The following is a 24,555-nucleotide window of genomic DNA, read 5'->3' as shown; positions in this document are numbered from 1 at the left end:
TTTTTTTTTTACATTCCATATATATGTGTTAGCGTATGGTATTTGTTTTTTCTTTCTGACTTACTTTACTCTGTATGATACACTCTAGGTCCATCCAGCTCACTACAAATAACTCAATTTCATTTCGTTTTATGGCTGAGTAATATTCCATTGTATATATGTGCCACATCTTCTCTATCCATTCATATGTCAATGGACACTTAGGTTGCTTCCATGTCTTGGCTATTGTAAATAGAGCTTCAATGAACATTGTGGTACATGACCCTTTTTGAATTATGGTTTTCTCAGGGTATATGCCCAGTAGTGGGATTGCTGGGTCATATGGTAGCTCTATTTTTAGTCTTTTAAGGAATCTCCATACTGCTCTCCATAATGGCTGCATCATTTTACATTCCCACCAACAGTGTAAGAGGGTACCCTTTTCTCCACACCCTCTCCAGCATTTATTGTTTGTAGATTTTTTGATGATGGTCATTCTGACTGGTATGAGGTGATACCTCATTGTAGCTTTGATTTGCATTTCTCTAATGATTAGTGATGTTGAGCATTCTTTCATGTGCTTCTTGGCAATCTGTGTATCTTCTTTGGAGAAATATCTGTTTAGATATTCTGTCCATTTTTGGATTGGGTTGCTTGATTTTTTGATATTGAGCTGCATGAGCTGCTTTTATATTTTGGAGGTTAATCCTTTGTCAGGTGCTTCATTTGCAAATATACTCTCCCATTCTGAGGGTTGTCTTTTCGTCTTGTTTATGCTTTCCTTTGATGTGCAAAAGCTTTTAAGCTTCATTAGGTCCCATTTGTTTATTTTTGTTTTTATTTCCATTTCTCTAGGAGGTGGGTCAAAAAGGATCTTGCTGTGATTTATGTTGAAGAGTGTTCTTCCTATGTTTTCCTCTAAGAGTTTTATAGTGTTGTGGCCTTACATTTAGGTCTTTAATCCATTTTGAGTTTATTTTTGTGTATGGTGTTAGGAAGTGTTCTAATTTCATTCTTTTACATGTAGTTGTCCACTTTCCCCAGTACCACTTATTGAAGAAGCTGTCTTTTCTCCATTGTATATTCTTGCCTCCTTTGTCAAAGATAAGGTGACCATATGTGCATGGGTTTATCTCTGGACATTCTATACTGTTCCATTGATCTATAGTTCTGTTTTTGTGCCAGTACCATACTGTCTTAATTACTGTAGCTTTGTAGTGTAGTCTGAGGTCCAGGAGCCTGATTCCGTTTTTCTTTCTCAAGATTGCTTTGGTTATTTGGGGTCTTTTATGTTTCCATACAAATTGGGAAACTTTTTGTTCTAGTTCTGTGAAAAATGTCAGTGGTAGTTTGATAGGGATTGCATTGAATCTGTAGATTGCTTTGGGTAGTATAGTTATTTTCACAATGTTGATTCTTCCAATCCAAGAACATGGTATATCTCTCCATCTATTTGTATCATCTTTAACTTCTTTCATCAGTGTCTTATAGTTTTCTGCATACAGTTCTTTTGTCTCCATAGGTAGATTTATTCCTAGGCATTTTATTCTTTTTGTTGAAATGGTAAATGGTAATGTTTCCTTAATTTCTCTTTCAGATATTTCATCATTAGTGTATAGTAATGCAAGAGATGTCTGTGCATTAATTTTGTAACCTGCTACTTTACCAATGTCATTGATTAGCTTTAGTAGCTTTCTGGTAGCATCTATAGGATTCTCTATGTATGGTATCATGTCATCTGCAAACAGTGACATTTTTACTTCTTCTTTTCCAATTTGGGTTCCTTTTTTTTCTTTTTCTTCTCTGATTGCCATGGCTAAAACTTCCAAAACTATGTTGAATAATAGTGGTGAGAGTGGGCACCCTTGTCTTGTTCCTGATCTTAGAGGAAATGGTTTCAGTTTTTCACCATTGAGAATGATGTTGGCTGTGGGCTTGTCATGTATGGCCTTCATTATATTGAGGTAAGTTCCCTCTGTGCCTACCTTCTGGAGGGTTTTTATCACAAATGGGTGTTGAACTTTGTCAAAAGTTTTTCGGCATCTATTGAGATGATCATATGGTTTTTAGCCTTCAATTTGTTAATATGGTCTATCACATTGACTGATTTGTGTATATTGAAGAATCTTTGCATTCCTGGGATAAACCCCACTTGATCATAGTGTATGATCCTTTTAATGTGCTGTTGGATTCTGTTTGCTAGTATTTTGTTGAGGGTTTTTTCATCTATGTTCATCAGTGATATTGGCCTGTAGTTTTCTTATTTTTTGATATCTTTGTCTGGTTTTGGTATCAGGGTGATAATGGCCTTGTAGAATGAGTTTGGAAGTGTTCCTCCCTCTGCTATATTTTGGAAGAGTTTGAGAAGATTAGGTGTTAGTTCTTGTCCAAATGTTTGGTAGAATTTACCTGTGAAGCCATCTGGTCCTGGGCTTTTGTTTGTTGAAAGATTTTTAATCACAGTTTCAATTTCAGTGCTTGTGATTCATCAGTTTATATTTCTTATTTCTTCCTGATTCAGTCTTGGACGGTTGTCCTTTTCTAAGAATTTGTCCATTTCTTCCAGGTTGTCCATTTTTTTGGCATATGGGTGCTGTAGTAATCACTCATGATCCTTTGTATTTCTGCAGTTTCAGTTGTTTCTTCTCCTTTTTCATTTCTAATTCTATTGATTTGAGTCTTCTCCCTTTTTTTTTTTTTTTTTTTTTTTTTTTTTATGCGGTACGCGGGCCTCTCACTGTTGTGGCCTCTCCCGTTGCGGAGGACAGGCTCCGGACGCGCAGGCTCAGCGGCCATGGCTCACGGGCCCAGCCGCTCCGCGGCATGTGGGATCTTCCCAGACCGGGGCACGAACCCGTGTCCCCTGCATCGGCAGGCAGACTCCCAACCACTGCGCCACCAGGGAAGCCCCGAGTCTTCTCCCTTTTTTTCTTGATGAGTCTGGCTAATGGTTTATCAATTTTGTTTATCTTCTCAAAGAACCAGCTTTTAGTTTTCTTGATCTTTGCCATCATTTCCTTCATTTCTTTTTCATTTATTTCTGATCTGATCTTTATAATTTTTTCCTTCTGCTAACTTTGGGGGTTTTTTGTTCTTCTTTCTCTACTTGCCTTAAGTGTAAGGTTAGGATGTTTATTTTAGATGTTTCTTGTTTCTTGAGGTAGGATTATGTTGGTATAAACTTCCCTCGTAGAACTGCTTTTGCTGCATCCCATAGGTTTTGGGTTGTCGTGTTTTCATTGTCATTTGTTTCTAGGTATTTTTTGATTTCCTCTTTGACTTCTTCAGTGACCTCTAGGTTATTTAGTAGTGTATTTTTAGCCTCCATGTGTTTATATTTTTTACAGATTTTTTCTTGTAATTGATATCTAGTCTCATAGCATTGTGGTTGGAAAAGACACTTGATACAATTTCAATTTTCTTAAATTTACCAAGGCTTGATTTGTGACCCAAGATATGATCTATCCTGGAGAATGTTCCATGAGCACTTGAGAGGAAAGTTTTTGTTTTTGGATAGAATGTCCTATAAATATCTTGTTTTTGGATGGAATGTCCTATAAATATCAATTAAGTCCATCTTGTTTAATGTATCATTTAAAGCCTGTGTTTCCTTATTTATTTTCGTTTTGGATGATCTGTCCATTGGTGAAAGTGGGGTGTTAAAATCTCTTACTATTATTGTGTTACTGTCGATTTCCCCTTTTATGGCTGTTGGCTTTTGCCTAATGTACTGAGGTGCTCCCATGTTGGGTGCATCAATATTTACAATTTTTATATCTTCTTCTTGGATTGATCCCTTGATCATTATGTAGTGTCCTACTGTGTCTCTTGTAATAGTCTTTAAAGTCTATTTTGTGTGATATAAGAATTGCTACTCCAGCTTTCTTTTCATTTCCATTTGCATGAAATACCTTTTTCCATTCCCTCACTTTCAGTCTGTATGTGTCCCTAGATCTGAAGTGGATCTCATGTAGACAGCATATCTACAGGTCTTGTTTTTGTATCCATTTAGCCAGTCTATGTCTTTTGGTTGGTGCATTTAATCCATTTACATTTAAGGTAATTATCGATATGTATGTTCCTATTACTATTTTCTTAATTGCTTTGGTTTTGTTATTGTAGGTCTTTTCCTTCTCTTCTGTTTCCTGCCTAGAGAAGTTCCTTTAGCATTTGTTGTAAAGCTGGTTTGGTGGTGCTGAGTTCTCTTAGCTTTTGCTTGTCTGTAAAGTTTTAAATTTTTCTATCAAGTCTGAATGAGATCCTTGCTGGGTAGAGTAATCTTGGTTGTAGGTTTTTCCCTTTCATCACTTTAAATATGTCCTGCCACACCCTTCTGGCTTGTAGAATTTCTGCTGATGAATCAGCCACTAACCTTATGGGGATCCCCTTGTATGTTATTTGTTGCTTTTCCCTTCTGCTTTTAATACTTTTTTTTGTATTTAAGTTTTGATAGTTTGATTAATATGTGTTTTGGCATGTTTCTCCTTGGATTTACCTTCTATGGGACTCTGCACTTCCTGGACTTGATTGACTATTTCCTTTTCCATATAAGGGAAGTTTTCAACTATAATCTCTTCAAATATTTTCTCAGTCCCTTTCTTTTTCTCTTCTTCTTCTGGGACCCCTATAATTCAAAGGTTGGTGCATTTAATGTTGTCCCAGACGTCTCTGAGACTGTCCTCAATTCTTTTCATTCTTTTTTCCTTATTCTGCTCTGTGGTAGTTATTTCCACTATTTTATCTTCCAGGTCACTTATCCATTCTTCTGCCTCAGTTATTCTGCTATTGATTCCTTCTAGAGAATTTTTAATTTCATTTATTGTGTTGTTCATCATTATTTGTTTGCTCTTTAGTTCTTCTAGGTCCTTGTTAAATGTTTCTTGTATTTTCTGCATTCTATATCCAAGATTTTGGATCACCTTTACTATCATTACTCTGAATTCTTTTTCAGGTAGAGTGCCTATTTCCTATTCATTTGTTTGGTCTTGCGGGTTTTTACCTTGCTCCTTCATCTGCTGTGTATTTCTCTGTCTCCTCATTTTGCTTAACTTACTGTGTTTGGGGTCTCCTTTTTGCAGGCTGCAGGTTCATAGTTCCTGTTGCTTTTGGCATCTGCCCCCAGTGGGTTAGGTTTGTTCAGTGGGTTGTGTAGGCTTCCTGGTGGAGGGGACTGGAGCCTGTGTTCTGGTGGAGGAGGCCGGATCTTGTCTTTCTGATGGGCAGGACTGAGTCTGGTTGCATGTTTGGGGGTGTCTGTGAACTTATTATGATTTTAGGCAGGCTCTCTGCTAATAGGTGGGGTTGTGTTCCTGTCTTGCTAGTTGTTTGGTATGCGGTGTCCAGCACTGTAGCTTGCTGGTGGTTGAGTGGATGTGGGTCTTAGCATTGAGATGGAGGTCTCTGGGAGAGCTTTTGCCATTTGATGTTACATGGGGCCGGGAGGTGTCTGGTGGTCCAATGTCCTGAACTCGGCTCTCCTGCCTAAGAGGCTCAGGCCTGACACATGGCCGGAGCACCAAGACCCTGTCAGCCACATGGCTCAGAAGAAAAGGGAGGGGAAAAAAAGAAAGAAAAATAAGATAAAATAAAGTTATTAAAATAAAAAAATTATTAAAAATTAAAAAATTTAGAAAAGAAAGAAGAGAGCAACCAGACCAACAAACAAATCCAGCAGTGATAACAAGCACTAAAAACTATACTAAAAAATAAAAAAAAAATGGACAGACAGAACCCTAGGACAAATGGTAAGAGCAAAGCCATACAGACAAAATCACACAAAAGAAACATATACATATACACTTACAAAAAGAGCAAATGCAGTATATATATATATATATATATATATATATATATATATATATAAAGAAGAGAGCAAAATCAATAAATAAATCTACCAATGATAATAAGCTCTAAATACTAAACCAAGATAAACATAAAAACAGAAACAAATTAGATGCAGAAAGGAAACCCCAAGTCTACAGTTGCTCCCAAAGTCCACTGCCTCAATTCTGGGATGATTTGTTGTCTATTCAGGTATTCCTCAGATGCAAGGTACATCAAATTGAATATGGAGATTTAATCCGCTGCTCCTGAGGCTGCTGGGAGAGATTTCCCTTTCTCTTCTTTGTTCGCACAGCTCCTGGGGTTCAGCACAGCTCCTGTGGATTTGGCCCTGCTTCTGCATGTAGGTCGCTTGAGGGTGTCTGTTCCTGCCCAGACAGGATGGGGTTAAAGCAGCAGCTGATTAGGGGCTCTGGCTCACTCAGGCTGGGGGGAGGGAGGGGTACGGAATGCGGGACGAGCCTGCAGCGGCAGAGGCTGGCATGACGTTGCAACAGCCTGAGGCGCACTGTGTGTTCTCCTGGGAAAGTTGTCCTTGGATCACGGGACCCTGGCAGTGGCGGGCTGGACAGGCTCCCGGGAGGGGAGGTGTGGATAGTGACCTGTTCTTGCACACAGGCTTCTTGGTGGCTGCAGCAGCGGCCTTAGCATCTCATGCCCATCTCTCGTGTCCAGGTTGATAGCTGCAGTTCACGCCCGTCTCTGGAGCTCATCTAGGAGGTGCTCTGAATCTCCTCTCCTTGCGCACCCCGAAACAATGGTCTCTTGCCCCTTAGGCAGGGCCAGAGTTTCTCCAGGACTCCCTTCTGGCTAGCTATGGTGCACTAGCCCCCTTCAGGCTGTTTTAACGCAGCCAACCCCAGTCTTCTCCCTGGGATCTGACCTCCAAAGCCCCGAGCCTCAGCTCCTAGCCCCGCCCGCCCTGTTGGGAGAGTAGACAAGCCTCTCGGGCTGGTGAGTGCTGGTCGGCACTGATCCTCTGTGCAGGAATCCCTCCCTTTTGCCCTCTGCACCCCTGTTGCTGTACTCTCCTCCATGGCTCTGAAGCTTCTCCCCAACCCAACCCCCGTCTCCACAAGTGAAGGGGCTTCCTAGTGCATGGAAACCTTTCCTCCTTCACAGCTCCCTCCCAGAAGTGCAGGTCCCATCCCCATTGTTTTGTCTCTGTTTTTTCTTTTTTTTTTTTCCCTACCCAGGTACGTGGGGAGTTTCTTGCCTTTTAGGAAGTCTGTGGTCTTCTGCCAGTGTTCAGTAGGTGTTCTGTATGAGTTGTTCCATGTGTAGATGTATTTCTGATGTATTTGTGGGGAGGAAGGTGATCTCCACATCTTACTCCTCTGCTATCTTGAAGGTCCTCTGTCTAGATTTTTTAATTATCCTCAGCAATGGGTGGGTCTAAATCACTTTGTCTGCTGTTACCAGAAACAAATGTTTCCTATAGTTATGTTTTCTTTGATCCATACAAATTTAAAATTTTTTTAATTTAAATTTTAAAGATTTTGAATTTTTAAATAAAAATTGGGATATCTGACTTTTATTGATGTATGAATTCACTCAAGACAAACATCTGGTAAAGCAGTTAGGGGACACTGACCCCTTAGGAAAAGCACTTGCTCTCAATTTGGCTACAGTCTTCCCTCCTCCCTAGTGTCTGTATCTGTCCACTTTATTTATTTAAATAACTTGCTATCCTGGCCGCTATAGCATTTTTATTTAAAGAAGACTTTAAAACTTAATATGATTTTTTTGTTGTTCCTAGAATTTTGTTAGTAAATGAGATCTTCATTACTATAAAAGTTGGTCATTTTTATCCTTTTCTTCCACCATTTAGAAGTGTCAGCTTGGACATAAAGTAAATCATATTCCTTGTACTATTCCCATGAAGTCACTGAGCCTCTATCCAGCCAATGTCTTTCTTACCACCCTACAACCTAGCCTCTCCTATTAACTTTAAATCCACTAAGGATATTTATTTATAATCAGTCCTTTTTATTATTGCTGAAGAGAGAAAACTGGAAAGTATCCTCAGTCATCATTACAAGAGACTATTTGTTAAAAGTCCCTGCACTACCTTTCTGGCCACTCGGCGAGGCTTGTGAGATCTTAGTTCCCTGACCAGGGATCGAAACTGGGCCCTAGGCATTGAAAGCGTGGAGTCCTAACCACTGGACCACCAGGGAATTCCAAAGTCCCTGCACTATCTTTGGTTCACATGGTAAATTTACTTCTCAGAGTCTATTTTTCCAGTTGGTGTAATCATGATTGTGCCTCTTATACCTCATGGAGTATAAGTAAACAGGAAAATATGAACCATATTAAAAATTATGTAAGATCAAAATCACTACTTAGACGTTAGTATCATTTTTTTATTGGTGTCAATCATTTTGTAAGCATACAGTGAAAAACCATTGTTGGCCATGTATTTTTGCTGTTTCATGCCCAAGTGTATCTTCAAGGTTATAGAAAGAATATATTGGTTCTCAAAGAGCTTAAATTTTATCTGGGAAGAGAGACAGCAATATAAAGAAAGCAGTATAAAATATATATGAAATACTTCTATAGATGTAACATGATAGTATAAAAGGAAGTGTATTATGCCACTAGAATGCCAATTAGAAGAGCAATAAGAATTTGGGGGTTATGAACAAGAAAGGCTCTTGCAAAAGGTTCTTGGGTGAGATTTTGAGGGAATTTTAGACATGAATTTATAGGAGAGAGAGGTGAAATTATTCTAGCAAATGGTATTTTTCGCAAAGCTTTTCTTTCCAGAAGCTTATTAAGTTCACATTTATTCTTTTTCTGCAGAATTTTGAAGGAGATTTTGTACCATGTTGGCAGAGACTTGATTTTATTTTAATGCTCAAGAATATGTAGACAGTCAAGTGTACTATATTCAGAAATAGGAAATGAGAGAGAATAATGTGAATAGATAATCATCTCCAGTCCCAGTTCAGTCTTGGCATTTTCCTTCACTCTACTCAGTAGAAATATTTTACTTCTGTAGGAGATAATAAGACATTTAATATGGGGATACTGACCTTAAGGAGCTTACAATTGCTATTAGAGGTTTAGGCACCTAAGTGAGAAGCTGAACGATATGCAGTAGTTACCTAGACATTCTAGAAATGTCACAAGGTAGTGGCTGATAAATATTAAAAAATATCAGTGCTGACAAGTCCTAGTATAGTTCATAGGAGGTAGAAGCTTTGGGAGCTGGCTTGGAGGAAAAGGGCTTCATGAAGGAGATGTAACTTAGAATCATTTCAGCAGGAAACCATAGAGGTCCTCTAACCCAACTAGATGAATCCCTTCTGCCACATCACTAATCAATGGCTCTTTTTTTTTTTTTTATCCTCTCCAGTAATAACAGAATTCACTTTCATGAGACATCCTGCTTCAAGTCCTTAAAGAGAATGTTCTTCCTTATGCTCAGCCTCAAATTAGCCTCCTTATTAAGTCTGATAGTGTTATCCAGAGCTTCCCAGCCCCTGTATCCATCATCCTCAGGTGCCCCAGTATACTACAGATGTGCTGGTTTATCTCTTCCCTTGGGCCCCCTAGCTGTCTTGCAGGGCCTGAAGTACCCATAGCACCAGGATGATGGCCATGAGAAACCTACTGTGTTTATCCCAGTGCAATACATATGATCACTTCTTATTTATGCTCTGCTGTGAAAATGATTGTGAAGCATTGCTCAGTATAGTGTAGTGGTGAAGATAGACACGAGTTGGAATCTTGCCTCTACCAGTTACTTATTACTTCTAATACCTTGGGAAAAAGACATTTTCAATACTCAATTTCTACATTGTAAAATGGGTATAATAATACTGGCTCCCTTATAGGGTTGGTCTAAGAATGAAAGATAACACATTAGGACAAATAAATACTATTATTGTCATTGGTTCTGCTTTTCCCTTTTTTAACCACAATATAGAATTCCTCTTCTATTCATAAACTTCAAATAATTTAAAGTTAGCTTTTGTTTCCTCTGAGTCTCCTCCTCTGGCTAAATATCCCAAGTTCCTTTAGCATCTCCTTGTCCAACGTGAGTTTAAGTTTCTTCAACATCTTAATTGCTCTCTTCTGGACACTGCATGGTGTCTTTGGGCTCCCTTTTAAATATATAGTACTAAGAACAGAATGCACCCCAGCAAATGTGGCTTGATGAGCTAATCCTTGAAGCGTGGAGGGAATAGGGGAATGAGGAAAGGATATTCTCACTGGAAAACAGTGTAATTAATGAGCGAAGGAGAAAAAGCCATAATAGATATGTCATGTTTAGCAACAGATGGGTTTAACTAGCTAAAAGAGAGTCATAGTGAGAAAAGATTTAAAAGTGGTATATTACGAAGTCCCTGGAACTATGAGACTATGAATTCTATCAATATAAAGGAAAACCAACAAAATCATCATTATAGGAGATTGATCTATTATTTGAAAGCAAGCAACCACAGAATTTATGTGAGCTACTCACAAGCAGGAAGACGTTATATTATAACCCTTCTCTTGCTCCCCTTTGATAAAAACAATCAATAACCCTAGAATCACCCCAAAGGAGATGCTGAAAACTTGGAGACAATTCACAAACCGCACATTCTGTTTGGCTGTTGGCTGTCGCAGTGTTGGCTGTGGTTAGAAAGAGGTTGGTGACCCAAAGAAGTTACTTTGTCCTGTCCTAGGAATCACATCTCAGTAGCTTCAACCTCCAGATTTCCTTTAATCCTAACCCTTTCTTTTCTTGCCTTCTGGTCCTTTTTCCATTCTTTCAATTTGCGTAATGCTTAGGACCTTTGGGGGTTCATGCCACCTCTACCGAGTACTAGCTGTATGACTTAGGGCAAATTACTCAGCTTCTTTGTTGTTCAGTTTCCTCTTTTGTAAAACCCCATCTTTACAAAAGTGGATTTTTACAGGACTTTAAAAATTAACTGTGGGGCTTCCCTGGTGGCGCAGTGGTTGAGAGTCCGCCTGCCGATGCAGGGCACACGGGTTCGTGCCCCGGTCCGGGAAGATCCCACATGCCGCGGAGTGGCTGGGCCCGTGAGCCATGGCCGCTGAGCCTGCGCGTCCGGAGCCTGTGCTCTGCAACGGGAGAGGCCACAACAGTGAGAGGCCCGCGTACCGCAAAAAAAAAAAAAAAAAAAAAAAAAATTAACTGTGACCATTAAATGAGCTAATGTATCCAACGTGATTAGAAGAGAGCCTGGCAATAGTAAGTGCTATGTATGTTAATTATTGTTATTTTGGGTCATTATTATTCAAACACTCTGCTAGGCACAGAGGATGCAGAGGAGAACAGGACAATCCCCTACCCTCAATGTTCACATTTCTCCTGATTTTGTGACCAAGGCAATGACTTTGGAAGCAGATTCTTGGATACAATTTATTAGCAATCATTAATTGTCTTTGTAACCCTGGATGAGGCACTTAATTCCTCTGAGCCTCTTTCCTTATCTGTAAAATGAGGATTAATGAAATCTACGTGGAGGATTTGTTCTGACTTTTAAACAAAACGAAATATGCATATTGCCTGGCACATAGTTGTAACTAAATATACACTCCTTCCCTCATAATCCTGTGGCCACACCTGAGGCTAGGGGACCTAACCCTGAGTTTAAGAGCCAGCGATTTCTTCTAACGTGCAAGGCCGGAGCACGGAGGTATAGCGGGAACTCGTCTTCAGGAAGGGCAAAAGCGAGAAGGTAGGACAGAAGAGAGACAGGAGGGTGGCAGAGAGGCCGAACCGCACTACATCTCCCGGGATGCTCAGCAAGAGGGAGAGCCGAGCCCCGCCCCGGCCCGCCCAACCGGCACAGCAGGCGCTTGCCCACCCCACGGAGCCCGGCGGCACGCAGAGGCTACAAGTGCTGCGGCTTGTGAGCGGGGTACTTTCCCGAGGAGCCGCGCAGGGACAAGCGCGCGGTGCTCGAGCCTCGCTGGGTGGCCAAGGCAGGAGGTGAGTGGCGGAGAGAGGGACGGGGAGGAGGCGCTGGGGCGAGGGAGAGACCCCGAGAGCCTGGCCGAGCGTCCCCAGTCCTTGCCCAAGGTGCCTGCCTTGCCTTAGGGTATTTGGCGAACGCAGCCCAACACTGGGTACCTCGGCGGACGCGGAGTTCACCCGGAATGGATTGACTGATTCCGCGAAGGACACCGCTGCCCTGAGCTCGCGGCGCGCCCTTCCCTTACAGCGCGCGCAGGACGGATCCCGAGGTCGCCTCCCCCAGACCAGCCTCGCCTGTGTCAGTTAGTTCCAATGCAAATATTAATGTCCTTAATTGCTGGCAGACGGACGAGGGAGAGTGCTGACCCCTCGTTTTGCGGTGCAGTTTTATTAACCGCACTCTTAAACCAGAGACGAGAGGGAGTAGACTGAAGGAAAGAGCCTTTAGCTGGTCCCCTGGGATTATCCATTCTCCCCTGAGAATGGAAGCCTCGGATAACGGAGCTGCAAAGGAAATCGACTGTGCTGCTTGTTCCGATGGAACAAGCAGTCTCCCTTTTAAGAGAAAAAGCAGCAGGAGAATGGAATTAAGTGGAGATTTCTCTCCCCCTTTGTTATAAATTGGAAGTCCCATAAGGGACTCTGCCGATTTTTATCTAAAGTAATCCAATTTGATGGGTTATTTGTGCCAATGGTTAATCACAGCGCCTAATGTTTGAGGGAACTGCGAGATGATTTCTCATTTCAGTAATTGGTCAAACCCGTTATCATCGCTTCCTTCACTAAGGGATCCCGCAGTGGGGGTCTGTCCACCTACTAAAGGAAAGCTCTGGTTCAGTTGTGTTTTTCCTGCACCTGATTTTTTTTGTTTGCTTTTGTTTTGGGTTTGGTTTTTATCTGTTTTAGCCCCAGAGAAACGCCGATAATAGGAGAGAAGTGTGTGTGTGTGTGTGTGTGTGTGTGTGTTTTAAACAAACTCTAATGTAGAACAGAAAACATGTAAATTTCCTCTCCCATATTTTAAGTGAGTTGCCAGGTGGACTTTAGGTTAGCCTACCTGCGTTTCTGTGTGGGTTTACCAGCTGCTGGGATGTGGATTTTGAAGCATAATAAGCCTCCAAGACATGAGTTAAATCAGTTATTACCCTGAACTTGGAAGCAAAATAAAAAGGGCCCTTGCTTGAAACCTCTGTACTTGGTGATAGTGGAAAGTACATTTTGATTCCTCAGAAAGATGGCAGAGGCAGAGAAAGATGGGCAAGTGGTTTTCTGCTCAACACAAACTTCTATCCCATAAATGTGCCTTGCTGTGGTGGGGCTGAGGGCATGTGATGGATACAGAGTTCCAGAGGTAACTTTGGAAATAGCTTTCTACCTATTTGCCTCAACAAAACTGTGACTCTGTGGGTTGATGATTTGTCTTTTATTGTCAGTTTACTTCTAGGTTGGATTTGTGAAAACTTCTAGACAGTTGATTTCCTGTACACATTTGTTAGCAAACCATGCCGAGGTAGAGGAACTCATACCCACTCAGACCCAGTGAGTGGGAGTAGCAGACCTATACCTGGAGCAGGCAGCTGTGTGTGTGTGTGTGTGTGTGTGTGTGTGTGTGTGTGTGGGAGAGGGCTAGCCCATTGTGTTTTGCAGAGATCACACAATGAGGTGTGTTGTCCACATACTTTTGGGTCCAGGACATGCTACCACCATCTGGCAGTAAGCTGAGAATGGAAGCACTGTGAACAAGGCTGTGTGACTAGGGTCTCTGGATATACAAAGTGTAAGGTTAGGAGGGGTGGCTGATCAAGCTAGCCATCTTTCACCCATTTCAGAGCTACCCAGTCAAAATGCTGAGCCCCAGCTCCAACAGAGCCCAACTGATAGTGACATACTGATTGGCTCACCCATGGTGACGCTCTAATACTAATCTGTCTTAGAATCTGTTCTGAACTACAGAGAGTCTAAACACTTATAATTTAACTGAATTGTTGAGAAGTCTGTGCTTCCCTAGATTCTTCAGAAAATCAGCAGCTCTGCTAAAAAAGGTCCCTGCTTTTCTCATTTGTATCTCTATGCAGGAAACCTGCCTTCTCGTTTGAGGGATCCTGTCACCGAAATGTGTGAGTCCTTGGATAAATTTGGCTTGGTGACGGCAATGCTTTCTTCAGAGACACTGCCACTTCCTCCATGTTCCTTTTCTACCCTGGCCTAAATTTCTCAGTGTTAATCCCTGTGATAAGTCAGAGGATTTGCCCTTCTCACACTTTCCCACCACTAGGTAGCCTCTCCTTTTTCTTACCTCTTTTAGGAGGAATTGGGGCTGAAGTGTCAAGACCTGTGGCTACAAAGGAGATGAGGGCCTCAGGAGCAATACTGCTGGTGGTACGGCCTTAGCTCCTGTTGGGTTCTTATCTAACTGTGTTGCTACTGGCAGACTTTCTGGAAGCTGCTGGGGAATGTCTGACTAGCTCCAATGGAGCTCCACTATCTTGCTAAGAAGAGCAGCCAGGCAGCCCTGTGTGATGCTGTGGACTGGAGTTCAGGAGGGCTTCCCAGGGACCAGGCAGATGCAGCAGCCACTGAAGCTGCTCTCTGCTGCCAGAGACATTGTACGTCGACACCAAGAGCACCAGAGAGGGAAGGGTCTAAACTTAGCCCTTCTCCAGCATCCCCTCCCCCTTCACTGCAAGACAGTGCTATTCAGCTAGACTTCTTGCCACCAGGGCTTCTCAACTCAGGGAACAACCAAATAACAGCAGAACAGAAAGTCTGTGACTGCTGTAGCCAGGAATTAGAAACCTCTTTTACCTATGTGGATGAGAATATCAACCTGGAGCAAAGGAACCGGCGCTCCCCTTCAGCAAAAGGGAGTAAGCACCTGGGAGACCTTGGCTGGGGAAATCCAAATGAGTGGTCCCCCGAGGCTCCCATATCGCTGATATCCGAAGATGAAGATGATGCAAGCTCGGAAGCCACCTCTTCAGGGAAGTCAGTAGACTATGGTTTCATAAGCGCCATCTTGTTCTTGGTCACTGGCATCTTGCTGGTGATCATCTCTTACGTTGTCCCACGGGATGTGACTGTGGATCCCAACACTGTGCCGGCCCGGGAGATGGAACGTCTGGAGAAGGAGAGCGCGAGGCTGGGGGCTCACCTAGACCGCTGTGTGATTGCCGGCCTCTGCCTTCTCACGCTTGGGGGGGTCGTTCTTTCCTGTTTGCTAATGATGTCCATGTGGAAGGGGGAGCTATATCGGCGTGACAGGTTTGCCTCTTCCAAAGAGTCTGCGAAACTCTACGGTTCATTCAACTTCAGGATGAAAACCAGCACTAATGAAAACACCCTGGAGCTGTCCTTGGTAGAGGAAGATGCTCTCGCTGTACAGAGTTAATTCTGGTTGTGAACTTCTTGAGAGTCTGCCTTGGCATTTTATATGAACAGAACAAAGCAAAGCAAAACAAAACACAACACATTTCTTAAAATTAACAGTGCAGTTTATTTGCCTGGCGAGGAACGTCTATTTCCCAAACGAACAGCCAGTGAGTGTTTTTGTTCTCTATGTACTTTTATTTAGAAGAAAAGCCATGTAAGATGCATGAAGAAACCACAACCAGCTTCACCAGTCCTCAAGAGCTGAGAGTAATTAATCTGTAGTGGCCATCAGCTTCTACTTCTATAGCAAAATACTTCTAACAATCCAGTGTGCAAACTTTTTTTTTTACATGATATGGGATATTATTCTTTGGACACTAGGAGGTGTAGGATCAATTAGCAACCTATTTTGTGAAAAAGAATGTAAGCGCTAATCACATAATAAGGCTTACATTTAATTCTCAAAGGTGCTTATTCATTTTCTTGCTAAATTTATTCTTCCTGTAATTTGGCTAAACACTAAAATATGGGGTTTTGACTTTGAATATTTCGAAGCTTGAGGATACTGATTATTAAAAAATGCAAAAACACATATGTTATATTCAAAACTATTCCAGTACACAGAAGTGGTAACTAAGTCATTAGAATAAACTTTCTAGTAAAATAAAATTATATAAATCAATCTGAATTTAACCCAGAATGGTAGTGTCACATATTAGGCAGTGTCACATGCCCATTTTCTAGATGAAGTAAAATTAATTGCTGATATAAATTTCATTTTCTGTTTGTGATTTAGCTATCATACTGGTTATGCACGCTCTTGAAGTCTTTCCTGGTTCTCACAGCAGAGAGGCAAGAATAAGGTGTTTTTATCCTATTTCCAGATATCTAAGCATCGAGGCAGGTTGACTCATGATTGGCTCGGGCACACTCCCAGGTGACATTTTGTTGTTTGGAGAAAACCTCCAATACAAGTGAAGCTAGACTCTTGGGGACCGTGCCTAGAAACTGGTGTCACTTACTCAGGCCAAGCAACAAGTCATTGCGCCAGGATGGCAAGCAGTCCTTAAGCTCACAGCCAAAAATATTAAAATGAGAAGAGAGAGAGACAGACTAAACACACTGATTCAGTGGGAACTGCACTCCTCACCAGAATCCACCTGCCCCTAACAATGGTCTGGGCATCATTCTGAGCACCTAATATCCAGGCCCTGAGTACCTGTGAGATCTTGCCTCATGAATTCAAACTTGCTTGATTAGAAGTACCATGAGCAAAACAGTAAATATTTTTAAAAACACACACCTAGCATCCATGCTAACTCAGCGTCGTGGTACGGTTATGGTTCAAGAAGGGGATGGGGAATGCAGCCTCAGAAATATCTTGCATTTTAGAATTCTTCTCTGAGGTGCTTCCAACTTCCCACTTCAAGAGTTGTTTTAGTTTCCATTACCGTGTTACCAGGATCAGTGGGGCCATTCTTAAAGAGGACTGGAGCTGGGAATTGGGGTGGGAGGGCAGGGAAGGGGAGGTGAGAAAGTGATTTCTTTGTAGATTCTAAAGCCTAATTCTAATGTCTGAAGTTTTTGTTGTTATTGAAGGCTGTGGAATATGTGGGTGACTTTGGCTGGCAGAGTGTGTGAGTCAGGATATTTATGTGAATGAGCTCTTGTGGGTGTCAGATTGATTTGATGAGTTAGGTACGCTATGTGTTAGTAAGGGTTAAAGCGAAATGCGAAAAAAGATCAGAGGATAATAAAAATAGTGAGGACAGGTGTATGAAAGAATTATTAGGTTAAAATGGTAAATTATATGGACATCAGAGGAAGCTGGATGTAGCTGGATTACCTTATCCTATGTAACAGACTATTATTGATTTGGAAATAGTTGGTATAATATAGACATGATTTCTGTTTTCTACTGCTTTTTGAAGAAACTTTTGTTTTACCGTGACTCTCGTGTGTTGAGGCCAGCTTAACAGCAGTATAAATTTCATATTCTGAAGGTTTATATATAAATTTTCAGATTCTAGCCTGCTTGAGGATCTACTTTGCGTGACGTTGAGGCAATAAGGGAATGATCTCCTTGGCTTCGTGAGTAGGTCTGAGCTGTGTGTTTTTTTTAAATATACTTTTAAAAAATACATGTTTATTCAGAGATGCTAAATGGCATCAGCTGAGTTTTGTTTTTATTTATTGATGAAACAGGATTAATTAGTCAAATTGCAGACAAACAATTAATGAGCAGCCCGATTTTCAGCTTCTGAAGTAAGACAAATTTGAGAATCAGGTGTTAGGACGTTTTTTCAGTTCTGTAAAACTGATGATAAAGGAGAAAAAGTCAAAGCTCTTCATTTGGAAGCACTTAATGAATGTTGTAGTGCTACCAAACTACATATAGTTCTGATGTGATCTAAAGGATATATATTCATATAAATATATGTATATATCCCAATTAGGAAAAAACATTCAGGGAAAAAAAGACTTAGAATATATTTCTTCCTTTTCTTCCTTAAACTTTTAAAATTGAAATATAGTAAGTATATGCTTACTTATGTCAACATTATTTAATTCTGCTCGTATCTAGGGCATATCTCTTTTAACTTCTTTTATGTGGGCAGACCATTACTCCAAAAGGAACCAATTCAGAACATCATCTGGGGGTCTCCTCTAGTGCTGTGTTGACAGGATTTAGACAACTGCCTTAATCAGTTATGATTTCCCCAGGTATTCAGCTGTGTAGCTCTAGTTCACCCTGTCAGTGCCTAAATTCAAGAAAAAGATTAACTGAATTTAAAGTGATGGTAACACAGGTAACAAAAACCCCTGAACTTTAGACACTGTTTTTTCCAAACTGATAAAGAGGGTTTGGGGCTCTAAATATATTTATTTAGAAGTACTTTGGCAACATCAGGTGATACTGTTATAGTCACTGAACAGACCATAGCTATGGTGCTGGTCTTGGAGCCTTCCTGGAGATTTGTGACTTTACGCCTATCTCTTTAACATGGTGCTGGTTGTTATCTATGAGAGCTTTTATTGCTAGACCTGGAGAAGCAGAACTCTTTTTGCAGAGGTCCATAGTTTAGGTCTTTAACTTTTTACCAGGTTTTAGAAAACTAAACTTAGAGTCACCTTCCTAATCTTAAAAGAAGACAGCTCATTGTTCAGCGTTGAGACCCAAAGCGGTGAGTACCACAAAGAAAGCTGCCTTTCTCTATTACTACCGGGATCTACAGGCTGCTAACGAACAGTTTAATTGTCTTAATGACTTTAATAAAAACTGTTCCTTTTTAGTTCACCTTAAACTGTTTGTGGCAGAGCTGCCGTGATTTCTTTGCAATGTTGTGTGTCCTTTTTAGCCATCTGGAACTCCTAAAGCAGACCATCTCATATGATGTACTGGCTCCCTCATAAGAAGAATGTCTTTCCTCCAGGCTCCCCATTTCATAGCTGGTTTTGTAGTTTAGAGGATTACAGGACTGCTTGGAACCATGAAATTCTTCGTGGCTGTGGGTGTTTTTACCCACAAAATTGCCATGCCCCTTGATGCTATACTACCTAGCTACTTGCCTTGCTATCAGTCTCACATGCTTTACTGTCTGCTTAAAATATGAGTCCATCCCTCTCATACTTAATTGTTTTAGGGACCCAACTGGACCAATACTGGCACATGTCCTTCGAGGTGCAAATTTAGACAAAGAGACTGCCCTACCAAATTCCTTTGTGCCTTCCCTTTGCTGCTGGGCATAAGGATAAATGAGTGAGAATTATGTCAGTTGAATATCAGGAATTAAAGGTGTGAATCCAAGTGGCTCTACTTTTTGTTACTTCTTTGTGAGAGGCAAAAATTCTGGGCAAGAAGATTTGAACATTTTAGCCTTCATCTTTCACACGTGCAATGACAGGCACATGCAAAACCTGTATTATTCATATAAAGTTAAACAAAAAATGTTCTATATATATATTAGGAGAAGGTTTTCCAATCTGAAGGTCAGATTCCATTGCAGCAATAACTGCTACCACAAAAATGTGGTCTGACAAAAGAGATTCACAACCTTTACCAATGGTTCACCTGTTCAGCAAGATTTAATACCACCAACTATATTCCACTGTGACAAAGGAATAAGACAGATCCTTATAGTTCTCTGAAATGGGGTTTACCCTTTCCCAGAATTGGGCATAAAGAATGACTACAATAAAAAGAATTATGATGAAATCTCACTGGCTTTTCTCAGTATAAAATGGTTTGTAAAGAGAATTGACATATCGGCTTTCAGCTGATTTTCAGCCATATCATTTTATGGTTCATAGTGTTCTATAATATTCTTTCCTTCCAACTTTCGTATGGGCATAAGCCTTGGGAAGTAATTGGCCTGACTTGTGCACTAGCACTGTAGAAAGTAAGATGTTATTTTAAACATAAAAAACTGATTTCATAAATCCATGGGTTACTGTTAAGGGTGCGCCTGTCTATCATTTCTGTTTGCAAGTTTATGTACACTCAAGTCTATGTACCTACTGGGAGAATATTTTATAATTATAGAACTGTAATATTTAAAGCTATCATTAGAATAATTTTCTTATAGGCAACTTGGCATGCCTTAATGTTGACTTTAAGGACAAGAGAAGTCTTTCACAGGTCATGAATGAAGAATTTGCCATCAACCTCAGAATGAGATGCCATAATTATATGGATTGTTTTGGTTATTCAGCTTCCTGCAGATGTTTAATTTACATTTTTAACCTCCCAATTTTAGGCTCATAAAAGTGTGGCATATTTAGAAATCATTTTACCATGATTATTATTTTATTTCAGGGAAATATGAGTAGCAGACAGTGTTTTCCTCTGCTTTATTAATTCTCCTGTGTTTCAGGAAGAGCCAGCCTTGTTTTCCCACTACCATCTTCATGCTTCCTAGCCAGGCTCCAAACAAATGTCATACAAGAAAGCAAAGATAGGTTATTCTATATAGTGTATTGAGAGTTTTAGTTTTATGGTTCTCATCGTGCTTTAAATTTTACTGTTCTTGCCAAACAAGAAAAATAATTTGATGTTGATTATTTGTTTTTGATATTCTAAAAGGGCAGTTATTAAGGTTCTTGGCCTTTTATTAGGGCATTTGATGCCATATATGTTAATAGCAAGTGTGTCATATCATTTTAAAATAAAACTATTTATTAAGATGTTTTGTTGTGTTTGTTAACTTTCATTTAAATCTGAATCTTTAATGCTGATTTGATCTTTTAAAATTATATTTCAAATTATCTATCGAAAAAAATTAGAAGTAATATTTACCCCTGATTCAAGCATAACATTCTTCTTGCTACCATATCATTGGACAATGTAAACTATGCCTTTTTTTTTTTAACTTTATATGAAATAATGAAAGCTATTTGGGTTTCTCTAAATTCTTCAAAAAACACAGGAATAGATATTTTAAAAACACCTAAAAAATCTAGAAAGCTTTTAGGTGAGAAACAAATAACTGGATTAGCTTGTGCCCCTGTTCTTAATCATTTTTAAATCCAATTTTGATCTCTATTTTCATTTGGGAGATGGATAAGAATTTATATAATTAAGTGGAACTTTATCCTTATTTTGTGTAACTGCTGTCAAGGTTGAGAATCCTAAAGCGACAATTTGAAGTGAAGCCCCATATATTGCTCCACTCATTTAAAACAAAAATTGGATCAAGATTCTTATCTATTATAAAGAAAGAAAATCTAGACTTTTTTCATATGTATTTTTTGCTAGAAGACCTTTTTTAAGTTAACTACCTCTGGTCATTCAGGATGAGCTACACGATGCTGCTACAACTCCATAGTCTCTTGCTACCTGACCCTGACAGGTCAGCAGGGAGGCTCTCAGGAACCCAATATGATGCAACTACCTTTTCAAATGTTACTGGTTGTCCAGCTAGAGGGAAAAAGAATCTGAAAGGTCTCAACAGGCATTGTTCCGCCTCACAACTTGTTAGCCAGGACTAGTTACATAGTCCGACTCATGCCAGGAAATACATTTCTAACATGTGCCCTGAAATGGCACACATCTGAGCCATGGTTTTTTCATCTGTAAAACAGGAATAATACTGTTTACTTTGCAGGACTCTGATGAAACTTAAGATAAGTGATACAAAGGCTGAGAGAGAAATCCTGTTTGGTGTTCTATCATTAGATCCACATTATCTTTAGCGGACTGCTTTGTAACAGCAGAACCTGGGTTTTTGGACGTACTTGGGAACCATGATGATGTTGATTAAGTACTGCTGACAAATTACTGTATTGGGTCATCACCAGGATCCAAAATAATCTCTTCCTCTTCTTTCTTCTTTTCCTTTCTTCCTTCTTCTTCTCTTTTCCTCTTCTTATCCTCCTCTTCCTTTTCTCTCCTCTCTCGTCCTTCACCAGCATCATCAACTATGTGGAAACCATTAATTTGCAGGTCTTTTATTTCTACCGTCGTAGATATGTCCAAGAAAGAAAGTTATATTTCCCTTCATGAGACAGAAAATAATCTGGAAGACTGTCTTTTGCTTAATTGTGAAGCCAACTGTGTGCTAATATCTTGTACCATAGTCTTCCATACCTTGAATAGCCATCGTTCCAATCATCAGCATGCTACATGGCAGAAAACTCAGTTATCTTTTTGAATAGAACAGTTTTTGCCATAGAAAAGTCCAACAAAATCCTTTTATTTGGTTGAAAAAAATATATATTTTTACATCATAGTGTTAAAACTTAAATGATTCTATTCTGTGAGCACTCTGGCAAAAGGCTGTTCTTCACTGCTATTTATCTATACCTGAGTGTGTGTGTGCTTATATTAAATCTACCTTTGAATTCTATTTGAATTGCCCACATTCTGCCAAATTAGGAAAATTAACTGTTCTGGAATACAGATGACATTTAGAACAATTGCCAAAAATTAAACTCATTTTCCCTTGATGCTTAAATGGCATAGGCAGCAATGCCCCTGCTGCTGAGTGGATCCATAGCAGAGAAACCAGGGTCACCAGAGAAGGAAGAGGGCAAAGGCAGGACCTGGTTGCAAACAGAATAAAAGGTGTTGCTAGATTTTAAACCGTAATAGATGAAGCTGAGAGAGACTTCGAGAGAAAACGTTTCTTTAATGACATAACCTTATATCAAAGATCATATTAAGGGCATAGCTCTTTTGGATAATCTCAAAAGAGCCATCATTAAGCTGACAAAGAGAAGCCGGGGTCAAGAAGCTAGGAAACTATTCGGGCTGGAGGGAGGAAAATTTTGAGTATGGTTAACGGCACATGAAACTAATGGAAGCAAGCAGCAGAGAAGTCTAAGTTGCTGAAGGAATTTTATTGCCAAAGAAGCCCTTAAATATTTGAGCCTTAAAAAACAACACTTGGGCCCCAAAACCTGTACTAGCAGGAAGCAGTCCTGAACGTTTGTACAGGACCTAAGGAAGGCATACTCCTGAATATCCATTTTAGATGTGGCCAGAAGAGGCAAGGAAGAAACAAACTCCTGGAAGCTTGAACAGGAGCTTTGGGGAATAGCAGACAAGTGAATTTCTTCCAGAAATCAGAACAAAGCCTAATCAAGGAATTTACCCACCCCCTAGGACAAAAGAACTGTATAATACCTGACAGAGTTTCAGCATTTCTGTGGATCAATGATATGATTACCATGTCCCTGTTGCTACCACCATCTTATATTGTATATGAGGGATAACTTGTCTTCCTAGTTTCCAGTTTTTTAGATCCCAAGAAGAGACATCCAGGTCTTATGCAGAAGACTGTGCACATCCTGGAGGTGTTGGACCTGGAGCTGGAGGCAATATCTAGATGGACCTTTTAGTCATCCCCCTTGGGAATTGAGTATGCTCTGTGTGTAAGGAGAAGGGATAGACCATGGCAGGTTGACCAAAGATCATACCCCATTTCCTTTGTGTAGAGTTGTTGCTAGAGAGCAGTGGCCCAATGGGGTACTACATTTCCCAGCTTGTTTTTCATTTAGGTGAGGCCAAATGACTAATTTGCACCAATGGAATGTGAGCAAAGTGATGTGTATCACTTCCTGGATGAAGTAGTTAAGAAAGCTGCATACTTTTGTTCATTTCCCTCCCCAATCTGGTGGCTGAATTAAGCAGGTGGTTAATTTTATGTGTCAACTTGACTGGACTAAATGATGCCCAGATAGTTGGTAAAACATTATTTCTGGATGTGTCTGTAGGATGTTTCTAGAAGAGACTAACTTTTGAATGGGAAGTCTGAGTAAAGAAGATTGCCCTCACCAATGTGGGTGGGCATCATCCAATCTGTGGAGGACCTGGATAAAACAAAATGGTAGAGGAGGGGTGAATTTTTTCTCTACTTATGCTGGGACATCCATTTTCTCCTGCCCTCCAACATTGGTGCCCCTGGTTCTTGGGCCTTCAGACTCAGACTGGGACTTACATCATTGGATCCCCTGGTTCTTGGGCCTTTGGGTGTGGACTGGAACGACACTATCAGCTTTTCTGGGCCTCCAGTTTAAGTCAGCACACTGTGGGACTTCTCAGCTTCTGTAAGTGCGTGAGCTAATCCCTCATGATAAGTCTCTTTCTAAATATCTATGTCTATACTAATTTATCTATCATCTATTGGTTCTGTTTCTCTGGAAAACACTGACTAATACAATGCCCAAGAAGAACTTTGAAGCCACAATGAAGATGACAAATCCTCCATTAGCAAGGTTTGGGATGAGTGTGGGCGGTGCGGGGTGCTGACTTCCGAGATCACCCTGGTTGTCAAGATTTCGCCAGCAGACAGAAAAAGAGACAGCATGGAGGCTTTCATTTCAGTTGGTTAGCACTCAACCTTATTGCCACATCTAACTGCATTTCCCAGCAGTTAGATGTGAAATGTCATCCAGCAGTAATATCCTCCAGGAAAGAGAAGAAATGGCTTTGATGGACAGCTAGCTAGTCTCTGCCAAAATGTGTGACCTGGTTGTAGTCAATTTCCTGACTGATATTTTCCAATTATTTTCTTCAATTTTGCTTAACAAAATTTTCCTCTAATTAACTATGAGTATTTGACTTGTTTTTTTCTCAAGTGAATTAGGTTAAGTATCTCATTGTATATCATGTTTAATTATCCCCAAACTTAATGACTTAAAAGTAAACTTTTATTATTTGGGAGGAGGTTAGCTGTGTGGGTTTGGCTTGGGTCTCTCATAAGGTTGCAGTCAAGATATTGGCTGGGGCTGCAGCATTTTAAGGCTTGACTGGGACTGGAGGAGTCAATTCCAAGATGGCTCATTCACAATGCTGGCAAGTTTGTGCTGGCTGTTGGTGGGAGACCTTGAGTTCTTAACACATGGACCTCTCCATAGGGCCTCTTGAGGTTCCTTAAAACATGACTGCTGGGTTCCCCTAAAGAGTGTGATACTAAATAGAAGGA

At 40.5% G+C, this 24,555-nt stretch overlaps 1 protein-coding gene across 1 annotated transcript; it reads left to right on the top strand.

Annotated features, from left to right (window-relative positions):
- The first annotated feature begins 14,231 nt into the window (after positions 1–14,231).
- Positions 14,232–15,149, top strand: TMEM74 (transmembrane protein 74). The gene has a single exon (XM_032610317.1). The coding sequence runs from the start codon at positions 14,232–14,234 to the stop codon at positions 15,147–15,149; it is 918 nt and encodes a 305-aa protein (XP_032466208.1).
- The last annotated feature ends 9,406 nt before the right edge of the window (positions 15,150–24,555 follow it).

This window comes from Phocoena sinus, chromosome 17 (genome assembly GCF_008692025.1).
Source record: "Phocoena sinus isolate mPhoSin1 chromosome 17, mPhoSin1.pri, whole genome shotgun sequence".
Classification (NCBI taxonomy): Eukaryota; Metazoa; Chordata; class Mammalia; order Artiodactyla; family Phocoenidae; genus Phocoena; species Phocoena sinus.
Note: the sequence above shows the minus strand (reverse complement) of the source record. Positions and strands in the feature narration are given on the sequence as shown.

Bases quoted from the DNA above. Each gene is read 5' to 3' on its own strand.
- TMEM74 (XM_032610317.1), top strand. From the start codon at position 14,232: ATGGAGCTCCACTATCTTGCTAAGAAGAGCAGCCAGGCAGCCCTGTGT.